General features: G+C 58.9%; 1 protein-coding gene across 3 annotated transcripts in view; it reads right to left on the bottom strand.

Annotated features, from left to right (window-relative positions):
* The window catches only part of LOC133354197 (inositol hexakisphosphate and diphosphoinositol-pentakisphosphate kinase 2-like), a 29512-nt gene that overhangs the window by 13472 nt on the left and 3458 nt on the right, over positions 1-12582 (bottom strand). For 2 of the 3 annotated variants that reach the window (XM_061570849.1, XM_061570847.1), the window contains exons 4-18: positions 12096-12186; positions 11565-11650; positions 10468-10622; positions 9722-9823; positions 8710-8871; positions 6768-6889; positions 6143-6244; positions 5072-5158; positions 4544-4619; positions 3957-4066; positions 3436-3521; positions 2673-2795; positions 1727-1848; positions 985-1167; positions 505-661 (exon numbers count right to left, since the gene is read on the bottom strand). In XM_061570849.1, coding sequence (XP_061426833.1) covers positions 505-661; positions 985-1167; positions 1727-1848; positions 2673-2795; positions 3436-3521; positions 3957-4066; positions 4544-4619; positions 5072-5158; positions 6143-6244; positions 6768-6889; positions 8710-8871; positions 9722-9823; positions 10468-10622; positions 11565-11650; positions 12096-12186 — 1764 coding nt within the window. The remainder of the gene's footprint in view (positions 1-504; positions 662-984; positions 1168-1726; positions 1849-2672; positions 2796-3435; positions 3522-3956; positions 4067-4543; positions 4620-5071; positions 5159-6142; positions 6245-6767; positions 6890-8709; positions 8872-9721; positions 9824-10467; positions 10623-11564; positions 11651-12095; positions 12187-12582) is intronic. The other variant, XM_061570848.1, reaches the window with a different exon arrangement.

Consider the following 12582-nt stretch of genomic DNA (forward strand, 5'->3'; position numbering starts at 1 on the left):
CAACGCCGGAAGGCATGCCGTGTGGCGGCTGACGGGATGTGTAAAGTAAACACTTTGAATCTGTAAGGCGGAGAGACGACAGACGAGGGATGGAGGTGCCGGGTGGGCGCCTGTTCCTGCGACCCTCGCCCCATGCCCCGCGACCCTCGCCCCGCGACCCTCGACCCATGCCCCGCGACCCTCGACCTGCGACCCCGCGACCCTCGACTCCGCAACCCCGCACCCCCGCGATCCTCGCCTGGCACCCTTCTGTTTTTCTGAACTTCTCGTCCGAACTTCTGTATTTATTCAACATTTGATTCTGCTTGTCCACCGTCAACAATACCCTCTGCAACCCAGTCGCGTTTTTCTCTGCTCTGATCTCTATCTGGTTGCCTCTACTCTGATCTCTGTACTTTATTTTAGATACGTTTTAGCTTTTTACCATCTGGGTGACCCGGGTCGCTCGTGCCGACGATCTCGACCCGAGCCCTCTGGAGTCGTCACCGGGCTGCACAGACTCACCCTGGAGGGGCTCACCTGCGGACTTGGGCTCGTGCATGCGCGTGCGGATCTGCGAGGTGAGGCTCTGGATGAGGGCGTAGACCTCGTCGCAGGTGCGCACCGGGTTCCCGATGGAGCGCATGGAGCGCAGCACAGACGCGCTGCCGGTGGGAGCCAGCTGCTCCCCACCATCCCGCCCACCACGGCAACGACAACAACGACAATACCCGTCACCACCGAGGGCACGGCACCAATCGGCAGGGATATACGATTGTACTGCGCTCCACAAACACACACGAAGACAAACAGACACGGACGCGCACGGACACACGCACACACGCACGGACACGCGCACACACGCACACACACGCACGGACACGCGCACACACGCATGCACACACACCCACGGACACGCGCACGGACACACGCACACACTGACATGCACACACATGGACACACACGCACGGGCACGCAAGGACACACACACGGACACACGGTCACCTTGCGCAGGTCCGCGGGGGTGAAGGTGGTGTCTCTCTGCAGCACCTCGTGCAGGCGCTGCTTGACGCGCTGCTGCGAGCTGCTGAGTGCGTCTCCCTCCGAGTCGAGCAGCCCATTGGTGTTGGCGCTCTTCACCATCTGCACCAGGATAGGCGTCAGCTCCCCCTCCAGCGCCAGCAGCCCCTGCGCCAACGCCGAGGAGAGAGAAGAAGTAACTCACTCGTTCACTCACCCGCATACTCACCCACCCGCTCACTCACCCACCCACTTACCAACTCACTCGTCCACTCACCTCACTCATCCGTCACTCAATCACTCGCCGCCCACTCACACACCTACTCACTCGTACACTCACTGAATCAGAATCTTTATTTATCCTGGAGGAATCCGATGAGCTATGAAGCTCTTTTTTTCACAGATGTCCAGTAGGGGGTGGGTTAGAAAGTTGCAACAAACAACACAACAACCGATAGGAGTGCACAGAATTACCGACATAGCCACCCACGTACGCACTCACTCAAGGGAAGGAGAGATCAGCAGTGAGTGAGGGGGCGCAGAGACACTGGGTGGAAAGGGAAGGCTCGAAAATGGACGGCAGAGAGTAGGGGGCCCCGGGGCGGATTTGCCTGGGGAGGGAGTTCATCATCTCCTGGCCATCATCATCGCCAACCAAGATCTACCCACTGCTGGACGAAGGACTCCCCCCCCCCGCCCCCCCCCCAATACCGTCGCCACCTCTCACCTTGGCAAAGGCGGCGGCTGTCATCTGGACTCGGCCTTCATCCGACGCGTAGATCTTGAGGTCGTGGCGGTATGTGGAGTGTAGGCGGAGGAGGCCGCAGCCAGCGTAGCCCGCATGGTCCCCTGTACACAGCAGCAGCCGCCGATCACCACTCAGCTGCGGTGGCGTCACCGCAGCCACTTGTGCCAGGCTAGGTGCGCTCTGATCAAGGCTTGCCGCTGGCAGGAGGTCACGGGACAGACCCAGGTGCCATGGGTTGACAGGCTGATGCACCCTCTATGCTCCCCGCTGTGCAAAATTCCATGATTTTAGCCACCCGGCGCTCCCCTCATTGTTGCGAGCTTTGCTCCTCTGTCCTCCCTCGATACTGGAGGGCAGCTGCCTCCAATTACCCAGTAGCATCCTTCACGAGCCTCCTCGTGAAGGATGCTGGTACCGGTCATCAGCAACGTGACTCAGCTCCTAAGACCTCAAAACTCTTTTTCAGGAGGGTCCTGCCAATTTTTTGCAGCAGGGGGTGACGACTATAACGCCGCTCACGTGCACAAGCATCCATGAGGGCCTAACGGGAGGGCTCTGCATCATCCACTGTGGGTGAAGCAGACGGCACGTGGCATATTACGATTAATACACCCACAGTATTAACCAGGGCGGCCTGCCAGATTCGAATCGCGAAGCTCTGCAACGAGCGGTGAACTCACTACCGCTGGGCCATGCCACCGCCTGCCAACGTCACGTGAGCGGTGGATCCACGTTCCCTGGGACCCCGATGTCCCAGTGGCCTCCGGGTCGTACCCTGGCCCCCCAATGTCACCGTGACCTGTGGCTCGTATCCTGGCCCCCCAATGTCCCCGTGACCTGTGGCTCGTATCCTGACCCCCCAATGTCCCCGTGACCTCCGGGTCGTACCCTGGCCCCCAATGTCCCCGTGACCTCTGGCTCGTACCCTGGCCCCCCGGGTACATGCTGCGGAACGCGCGCCCCAGCTCCTCCGCCTGCACGCGCCCCGCGGGGGTCAGCTCGCCCCCCCACTTGAGCACCAGTAGCAGGGATGGCTGCGTCTGTGAGTCTGTTCGCGTGCACGCAGAGAGAGAGAGATACAGATGCACACATACAGACGCACACACGTACAGAGAGAAATACAGATGCACACACGGTGCCTGTGCCACGCCGGGTGCACTGAGGCCACGTGGCGTGTCGAAGGATCGCTGACAGGTCACGTGACAGACCCAAGTGCCAAAGGTTGACCGACGAGAGATGACTGGCAGATGCACCAGCTGTGCCCCCTCCTGTGCCATCACCAATGGAGAGTTGAGAGTGTTTGATGGCACAAAACACCCAGGCAGGTGCTTTGTTTTTGTGGGGCTGATGGTAAGGCTCCACCTCTTTGTGGTACACTCCAGGTTCAGCAGCAACGGCTCCAACAGCAACGGAAGACAGAGGAGCGATGCTCACAACAGCGAGCGGAGCGCCGGGTGGCACAGCAGGCAGCACAGCTGGTGCATCTGCTCGCCATCTCATTCAGTCAACCCATCGCACCTGGGTCTGTCCTGTAACCTCTTGTCAGGAGTGAGCCTTCACGTGACGGCCTCAAAATGCACCTGGCCTGGCACAGGCGCTGTGGTAACGTCACCGCCACTTAATTACGAACGGGAAATGCAGCTGCTGCTGCTGCTGTTGTTGTGTGTTTGTAGTGCGCACGCACGCACCCTCCTCCTCGCTTGAGCGGCGATGCCGGCCCTGGGGCAGGTAGGTGAGCTGCACCTTGCGGTTGATTCCCGAGAAGTGGCCATACCTACAAAGACAAAGATCCCCCATATATCCTTAAAAGACTGTTGGGGCAAGTGCTGTTAGTGAGCACCTATGAAGGCCAGCACGGCATTCAAGGGGGTGAGTAGCCAGTACCACGCCCAGCCGCCTTTGTATCTCTAGTGGCGATGTTTACACAACGCGCTAGGTACACACGCACACATGCGCACGCACGCTCAAAAGTGAGCCCCGTCTCAAAGCCGCATTTAATTTGAGCCAGCTCCGAGCACGGTCCCGGCCCACGGTCAGGATTTCCTCGAGCCGAGCCCGAGCCAAGCCACGGCTGAGCTGCTTGCTCACGCGGTCTTTGGAAGGAAGAGAGACGCTCGACGTACTGAGCCGTGAGCGTTCAGACGGCCGAGCCAGAGCTGAGCGGCGACCAGGAACTTTACATTCGCGGCAATGGGACGCGAGGCCTCACATCTCGAGCACGGCCTTCATCTGCTCCAGCTTGGCTTTGCTCTCCTCAATCTCCGAGTCGTGGTTCTGTCCCAGCTCCTGCAGCAGCTCCCTGGCAATGTCCAGCACCTCCTGCGTGTGCGTGCGTGCCGTGCACACGCGTGCGTGCAAGAGTGAGAGGGTGAAAGAGCGGTGGCGCAGTGATTAGCGCGCTGCAAGCGAGTGGGTGAGCAAACGAGTGGGTGAATGAATGGACGAGTGAGCGATAGACCAAGTGAGTGGGCAAGCAAGTGGGTGAGCGGGTGAGCGAGTGAGCGAATGTATGGGTGAGCGAGTGAGCGGGCGAGTGAGTGAGCGAGTGGATAAGTAGGCAAGCGAGTGGGTGAATGAGTGGGTCAGCGGGTGAGTGAGTGGGTGAGCGAGTAGGTGAGCGAGTGAGCGAGCGGGCGAGTGACTGAGTGGACGAGTGTGCGAGTGAGCGAGTGGGCAAGTGGGCAGGTAGGAAGTGGGTAGGTGGGGGATAGGAGGCGGGTAGGAGGCGGGTAGGAGACGGGTAGGAGGCGGGTAGGAGGCGGGTAGGAGGCGGGTAGGAGGCGGGTAGGTGCTAACCTGGAGCTGCTTGGGCTTCTTGAGCTTGATCTTGCCGCTCGTGTAGCCCCCGTACTTGTCAAAGAGATCAAAATATCTGCAACACACACAACAACAAAGAACCCCCTATAGCCTAACAGATTCTTGGGGCAAGTGCTGCTAGCGAGCACCTATGAAGGCTGGCAAGGCACACGAGGGAGTAGGTCGCCAGCACCATGCCCGGCCATCTTTATCTTTCTTTTGGCAATGTTTACACATTGTATCAGGTACTCATTTGAGGCTGAGAAGACCTAGGGGAAGCCCGGGACCGGTTCAGATAATCATCACGAGTGGTGAAAATCAGCGGGAATCAAAGTGGATTCGTCGCGCAGTGCGCTAACCTCCACATGACCGCTCCCCATAAATAAGATATCAAATAGTCCAATGAATGTGTAGGCCCTGCACACACGTGGACACAAACACAACAAGTGGTTGTGACGTCACTGCTGTGCATTTGTGTGCGTGCGGAGGGATGAACGACCCGTGGGTTTGCTGGCCGCATCCTCTCACCTCTGGTGTCTCACTTCCATCTTCATCTTCTGCTTGGGGGTGCGGTCTCCGTGACGGATCACCGCAATCACGCAACGCAGCTCCATCCTGCGCGCATCACCCGCCATACGTTCGTGCAACAACAACAACAACCACGAGTACGACTGTGTGCGTGTGTCGTTGAGATACCTGGACGCCGTCCTATCGGCGAGCTCCTCCCCCAGGAGAGACTGCATTGGCGAGGTCATGGAGCCCACATGCCCAGATACCGCTCGCCCAAGCAGCTCCTGTTTGGCTGGATAGAGGGGGCTAAACGGGCATGGCGCGGGTTGAAGAACAGAGGGGTTGCTGCGATACAGGAGGATTTGGAGCTGAGTGGACTTGCCGATGACCGGTACCAGCGGTGTCAAGATCGGCCTCTGTGGAGGAGGCTCGTGAAGAACGCTACTGGGCAGTTGGAGGCAGTCGCCATCCAGCAACAATGGAGGGCGGAGGAGCGACGCTCACAACAACGAGCGGAGCGCTAGATGGGTAAAATGCAGCAAGCTGGCACAGTAAGGGGCACAGGTGGTACATCTGCCAGTCATCTCAATGAGTCAACCCATGGCACCTCGGTCTATTCGGTGACCTCCTGCCAGCAGCGAGCCTTCCACACTTCACGTGATGGCCTTAAAGTACAGCCTGGCACAAGCGCCATGGTGACGTCACCGCCACTTCGTGGTAGATGGCTGCCTGTTGTTGTTGTGCAAGTGTAAGTATGGGGAGCGGTCGTGTCGCGGTTAGCGCACTGCGCTGTGAACCCGACAACCCGAGTTAGATTCCCGCTCACGACCAACACCAGTGACGATAAGCTGAACTGGTGCTGGGCTTCCCCTAGGTCGACTCAGCTTTAAATTAGTACCTGGTGCGGTGTGTAAACATCAACACTGGGGAGACAAAGGCAGCAGGGCATGGTGTTGACCGCCCACCACCTCGTGTGCCATACCCGCCTTCATAGGTGCTGCTCGCTATCAGCACTTGCCCCAACGGCCTGTTGCGGCTATAGGGGGAGACCTTTTTCTGTATCTTTGTGCGAGTGAGTAGGCACCGTACATGGTGCCGGCGGTGGTGGGGACGATGGGGATGTCCTCGGCCTCCAGGGGAACCGACCACGGGATCTGGAACTGTGGGGCCAACTCCCGCATCATGAGGTTCCTGTAGACACAAAGACAAAGATCCCCCCGGTGCGGCTTACACGGGCCGCTGGGGAAAGTGCTGTTGGCGAGGAGCGCCTATGAAGGCCGGCACGGCGCACGTTCACACACCGCACCAGGTATTCATTTAGAACCGAGTCAACCTTATTGGAGACCCAGGACTGGTTCAGATAATCATCACCAGTGCTGGCCCAGAGTGGGAATCAAACTCGGGTGGCCGGGTTCGTTGGGCAGAGCACTCACCCCTGCGCCACCGCTCACCAACACACGAATACAATAACGCACAGAGACACACACACACTCACGTACAATGACAAAAAAACACACACATGTACGCACACACACTCAAGCAATAACGCTGCACTGCAACTCTCCTGTGTTGTACTATGCTACGCTATTCTGCACTGCACAATGCTTTGCTGTACTGCACTCCACTGTGTTATACTACGCTACGCTGCACCAGGATGCGCTGTACTGCACTCCGCTGTGTTGTACTATGCTATGCCGCACTGTGCCGCGCTCACCCCAGGATCTTGGCGCAGTCATCGTAGTACTTCATGGAGTTCTTGACGAAGCTGAAGCCGTTAACGTCGCACACGTACGAGTGGCCGTTTGCTCGCAGCAGGTCGAACCCGCACACTGTTTGCTGCGCGAAAAAAAACACGCGGAGAAAAGAGGGGGATGCGTGGGGACGCACAGGGGTGGGGACACACATGGGGTCACGGGGGGACACGGGGAGACACGGGGGGAAACGGGGAGATACGGGGGGACACGGGGGGATAGTTGGGATACGGGGAGACACGGGGGGAAACGGGGAGACACGGGGGGACACGGGCACAGCGCCACCGATCACACGAGGCTGGAGAGAACGATCCGACGGACTCACGAGAGAGCGGCGCGGTGACTCTCGTGCCTGGCAGCAAGAAGCAGGCCCTGGGTGTGACTCCCAACTTGGGCACCGCCTTTCTGTGTGGAGTTCATAGTTCTCCCCCTGTTCTACAGAGTGAGTGTGCGAGTGTGTGTGAGTAGGGGTTGTATGTTCTCCCCCTGTTCTACAGAGTGAGTGTGCGAGTGTGTGTGAGTAGGGGTTGTATGTTCTCCCCCTGTTCTACAGAGTGAGTGTGCGAGTGTGTGTGAGTAGGGGTTGTATGTTCTCCCCCTGTTCTACAGAGTGAGTGTGCGAGTGAGTGTGAGTAGGGGTTGTATGTTCTCCCCCTGTTCTACAGAGTGAGTGTGCGAGTGTGTGTGAGTAGGGGTTGTATGTTCTCCCCCTGTTCTACAGAGTGAGTGTGAGAGTGAGTGTGAGTAGGGGTTGTATGTTCTCCCCCTGTTCTACAGAGTGAGTGTGCGAGTATGTGTTTGTAGGGGTTGTATGTTCTCCCCCTGTTCTACAGAGTGAGTGTGCGAGTGAGTGTGAGTAGGGGTTGTATGTTCTCCCCCTGTTCTACAGAGTGAGTGTGCGAGTGTGTGTGAGTAGGGGTTGTATGTTCTCCCCCTGTTCTACAGAGTGAGTGTGCGAGTGAGTGTGAGTAGGGGTTGTATGTTCTCCCCCTGTTCTACAGAGTGAGTGTGAGTGTGATTAGGGGTTGTATGTTCTCCCCCTGTTCTACAGAGTGAGTGTGAGAGTGTGTGTGAGTAGGGGTTGTATGTTCTCCCCCTGTTCTACAGAGTGAGTGTGCGAGTGTGTGTGAGTAGGGGTTGTATGTTCTCCCCCGTTCCGTCTCACAGCTAAAATCCACACACACCGGTATCAGCCACAAACACCCCAATGGTGAAAACATCACCTGCAAATAAATTTCCATCGAGATCACACAAAGCAGCACCAGCAACATCGACCCCCGCTACAGCAAAAACTTGGCAGGACCCGCCACTTTGCCGAGATGTTGACTACCTTGCCTAGAATTAATGGCATACAGGAGGTCGTGGGTGCGATCCCAACCCTGACGCCTGCTGTATATTTGGAGTTTGTATGTTCTCCCCGTGGTCGCATTGGATTTGTATGCGTGTCCTCCGGTTTTTCCGAGTATGTGGCTGCTATAAATGTCAACATGAGGAGCCACGTTGTTGAGCTATCATTTGTGATAGCCAGGTCGCTTCTGAAAAAGAGCTACGTAGCTCAGTGGGCCTTCAAATAGTAACAATATCGTTTTAGTGAAAGAGTCCTCAGACTCGGCGAGGCTCCCCCAGGGTAAGCCAGCGGAATCGGAGCGACTGCGAGAAACCCAAGGTGCTGCGGCCAGGTGGGAGCGCGCTCGCCGCTCAATTCCACAGGTGCGCATTGACTGCTGCCGCCCCTAGCGGAAAAATAGCAGCTCGGGCATCCAACTGCCTCAAAGTGCTCTGAGCCCGCCACTGCCCGGCAGCCTCCTTCACGAGCCTCCTCCACAGAGGTCGATCTTAGCACCGCTGGGCCGGGGAGGTGGGCAGGGGGGGGGGGCAAACAAGTGGGCGAGTCGGGGCTCGTACCTTGAAGGCGAGGCACACTTTGCGGGCGATGAGCTTCTCGCGGGCGTTGAGGATGACCGGGTAGCGCACCTCCTTGCCCTCGGCGTCGCGCTCCACCTTCCCGTCGAGCGCCGGCGACTTGCGCGCCTCCGCGTGCGCGTAGTCCGGCCCCACCGTGTACACCTGGGCCGGCACGGAGGGGGGCGCAATCGCACGCGCTCGCAACATCGTCGAAAACGGCAACCGGCGTTCGTCACGCCATGGCCGTGACGTCACGCCATGGCCGTGACGTCACTCCACCGGCCCTTGTGCCAGGCTAGGTGCACTTTGAGGCCATCACATGAAGCGTGGGAGGCTCTCCCTGCTGGCAGGTGGTCGCGGAAAAGACCCAGGTTGACTGAGATGACTGGCAGATGCATCACCCGTGCTCCTAGCTGTGCCACTTCTCTGCGTTTTAGCCATCCGGCGCTCTGCCCATTGTTGTGAGGGTCGCTCCTCTGGGAAAACGCTGCCTAGAGTTGCTGGACTGCCCAGTAGCCTCACTGTGCACCGAGCCTGCCACTGCCCAGTAGCATCATTCACGAGCTTCCTTCACAGAGGTCGATCTTGACACCACTGGTGCCAATCATCGGCAAACAGAGGCTGCCTGGGCACGTGGGCTATATCCCTCTAAAAAGACAAAGATCCCCCATGTAGCCGTTAGCCGACTCTTGGGGCAAGTGCTGTTAGCGAGCACCCTTTAAGGCCGAAACGGCACGCGAAGAAATGTGCGGTCAGCACCAGTCCCGGCTGCCATTGTCTCCTCAGTGCTGATGCTTGCACACCGCACCAGGTTCTCATTTAAGCCTGAGTCTACTTAGGGGAGGCCCAGCACCGGTTCAGATATTCGTCATTGGTGTTGGCTGTGAGCGGGAATTGAACTTGGGTCACCGGGTTCTTAGCGCAGGATACTCACCACTGCTTCTCACGCGCACACATAGACACACACGTACACACAGACACGCACGCCAAACCCACCACGAGCGCCGATTACCTTCACGTCGGTGCCATCGGTTGGCATAAACTCCTCGTACAAGTACGAGCCTGTCTTGCGCACGTTGCTCTCCGGGTAATACACGCTGCTCCGGCTGCCAATCTGCCAACACGCACAAAGATAAAGCTCTCCCCGTGCATCCCATACACGCTGTTTGGGGCAAGTGCCGTTAGCGAGCACCTATGAAAGCCTTCAAGGGTGGCCAATACCATGCCAGGCCGCCTTTGTCTCCCAAGTGGCAATGTTTGCATACCGCACCAGATACTCATTTGAGGCCGAGTCGACCTAAGGGAGACCCAGGACCGGTTCAGTTAATCGTCATTTGATGTTGGCCATGAGCGAGTTACTGGGTTCGTAGCGCAGTGCGGCGCTAACCACTACGCTACCGCTACTCACACTCAACACACGTCGCGCACACACACGCGCGCACACACACACACACGCACACATGCAGACAATTGCCGCATAGCACAGGGGTAGGAGGTGGCCTGCCCGGTCCTGGTATCACCCCGGAGAGGAGGCAATGCGTGACCAACGCGTGTGCCGGCGTTGCGGCACGGAGCGTGCGTCCGGAACCTCTCGTGGCGCTTGCCAAACTTTGCAGAATTTGGCACGGCGATGCCGGCGGCGCTCTGTTCCAACGCGCATTCTCCTGGCTCGATCACGATGGCAAAGGCGCACTTGGCAGGACCCTCTTAAACACGACGTCTTGAGACTCGGCGAGGACTCTCCCCGGGACAACTCGCCTTGCGGAAGAGGCGCTGGCTACCGCCGCCGGCCGACGTGGGGTAGTAGATGTAGACGTTGTGATCCTCGGCGCACACCGGCTTCTCCACAAACGGCTTCTGGAAGACGTCTCCGTTGATCTCCACGTGGTCCTCCCCCTCCACCAGGTCGCAGGCTGCAGCCCGGGAGGCCCGGCCGGACAGACGGACGGCGGTGGGTGGGGGGGGGGAAGAGACGGCGTTGAGGTTCAGCGAGACGCGGGACGCGGCCCTCGCCCCGCGTCGGTACGCAGCGGTCAGTGGCCCGGAGAAGAGCGCCTCGACACATGGAGACACGAGCACGGTGCCCTTCGGTGTTGTGCAGAGCACACGGCTCCAACCCCACACACTGTAAGCATCTGGCAAAGTCACCAGCAATGGTCCGAGCGATGGACGACGATACTGATGAGACACTGCATGTCGAAACCGCTCCAAGTTTTGCTTGTTGAACCAATGCTGCTGAATGTATGCACTCCTATCAGGCTGATGGGATGTGTAAAAAAGAGTTTTTTTTCATGCAGAGGGACAGAGGTGGGACGGAGGCGAAATATCTGCATTGTTATTTTGTCGCTTAGATAGCAAGTAGCAAGGCAGCGGTAGATTTGGGCGACACACAAAGGTGTGCAGCGTGGCGTGTACAAAGCTCTCACTCAGCCTTGCCCAGAGCACTCGCTTAAAGAACTGATTGTGTGGCCATTTTGTCTTTCAAACCACCACTTGAAGGAGTTGAGAAAACAAGGCCGTCCCAAGCAGCAGAGACACAAAGACACGAGCGTAGACCGGTTTCATCATCTTTAGGACTCATCAGTACAGCCCAGTCATCAACGTTCACTGCTATTGCAAGCCCCCCCCCCACCCCGGGACGGCCACATTCTCTCAACTTTCTGAGTCGGCGGTTCCAAATGGCAACCCGGTCACAACGCTCAGTTCCATTGAGCTGGCGGTGTGGATAAGGCCGCGCGAGCTCCTGTCCGCCTTCGTGTGCCGCCGAACCATCGGTCCCGTTCCCGGCCCTTGGCGGTTCTGCCCTGGCGTGGGGCCTCAGGCCGCAGCGCCGCGGCCTCGCGGGGGACGCTCACCGTCAGGGTGGTCCGGGTTGCGGTTGAGGATGGCGTAGCGCGGCAACTCGATCCCCTCCGCTCGCAAGATCCGGTACACCTCCCTCCTGCGCACGGGCGCACCGCCGACGCCATCGCCACAAACACATCCAGCCGCGCACGCTCACGGCGGCCCACGCGTCCACACGCGGCTTCATTTTCAGTTTATCCAGCCGGCGGGGTTATTTCACCTGGATACCGATTGGGTGAGTTGGTACGAGTGCATTGGCGAGTTGGTGAATGAGAGGGTACGCTGGGGGGTGAGTGAGCGAGTCGGTGAGCGAGCGAGTGGGCGATAGAGTGAGTGGGTGAGAGAGTGGGTGAGAGAGTGAGTGGGTGACCAGGAGAATGAGTGGATGGGCAGGTGAGAGATTTCACCTGGATAGCGATTCTGTGAGCTGGTGTGTGATTGAGTGCATTGGCGAGTCGGCGAGTGAGAGGATAGGCGGGCGTGTGATTGAATGGGTGAGTGTTGGCGTGGGGTGGAGAGGGCCCGGCCATGCGGGCGCTCACCGGTCCTGGATGTGGTACTGCATGTTGAGGTCGTTGATGACAAAGGGCCTGCGCAGCTTGCTGTACGCGACCGCCTTGTCCAGCGGGAAGCCTGCGGGACACGCGGCCGAAGCTCCGCGTCAGCCTGGCCGAAGGGCGCCGTCCTGCTCCGGGCGCGGCGCTCACCACGCAACCGCTCGTGTGCCGTACCGGCCTTCACAGGTGCTACTCGCCGAGAGCGCACGCCCCAACACTCTGCTGAGGCTATGCGGGGGATCTTTCAGTTGGTGCGTGCGCGTGCGTGGGTGTGGGTGCGTGGGTGTGGGTGCGTGGGTGTGGGTGCGTGGGTGTGGGTGCGTGGGTGCGTGCGTGGGTGTGGGTGCGTGCGTGGGTGTGGGTGCGTGCGTGGGTGTGGGTGCGTGCGTGGGTGTGGGCGCGTGGGTGTGGGTGCGTGCGTGGGTGTGGGTGCGTGCGTGGGTGTGGGTGCGTGGGTGTGGGTGCGTGGGTG

The sequence above is a fragment of the Lethenteron reissneri genome, chromosome 46 (genome assembly GCF_015708825.2).
Source record: "Lethenteron reissneri isolate LAM-NWPU_2019-01 chromosome 46, ASM1570882v1, whole genome shotgun sequence".
NCBI lineage: Eukaryota > Metazoa > Chordata > Hyperoartia > Petromyzontiformes > Petromyzontidae > Lethenteron > Lethenteron reissneri.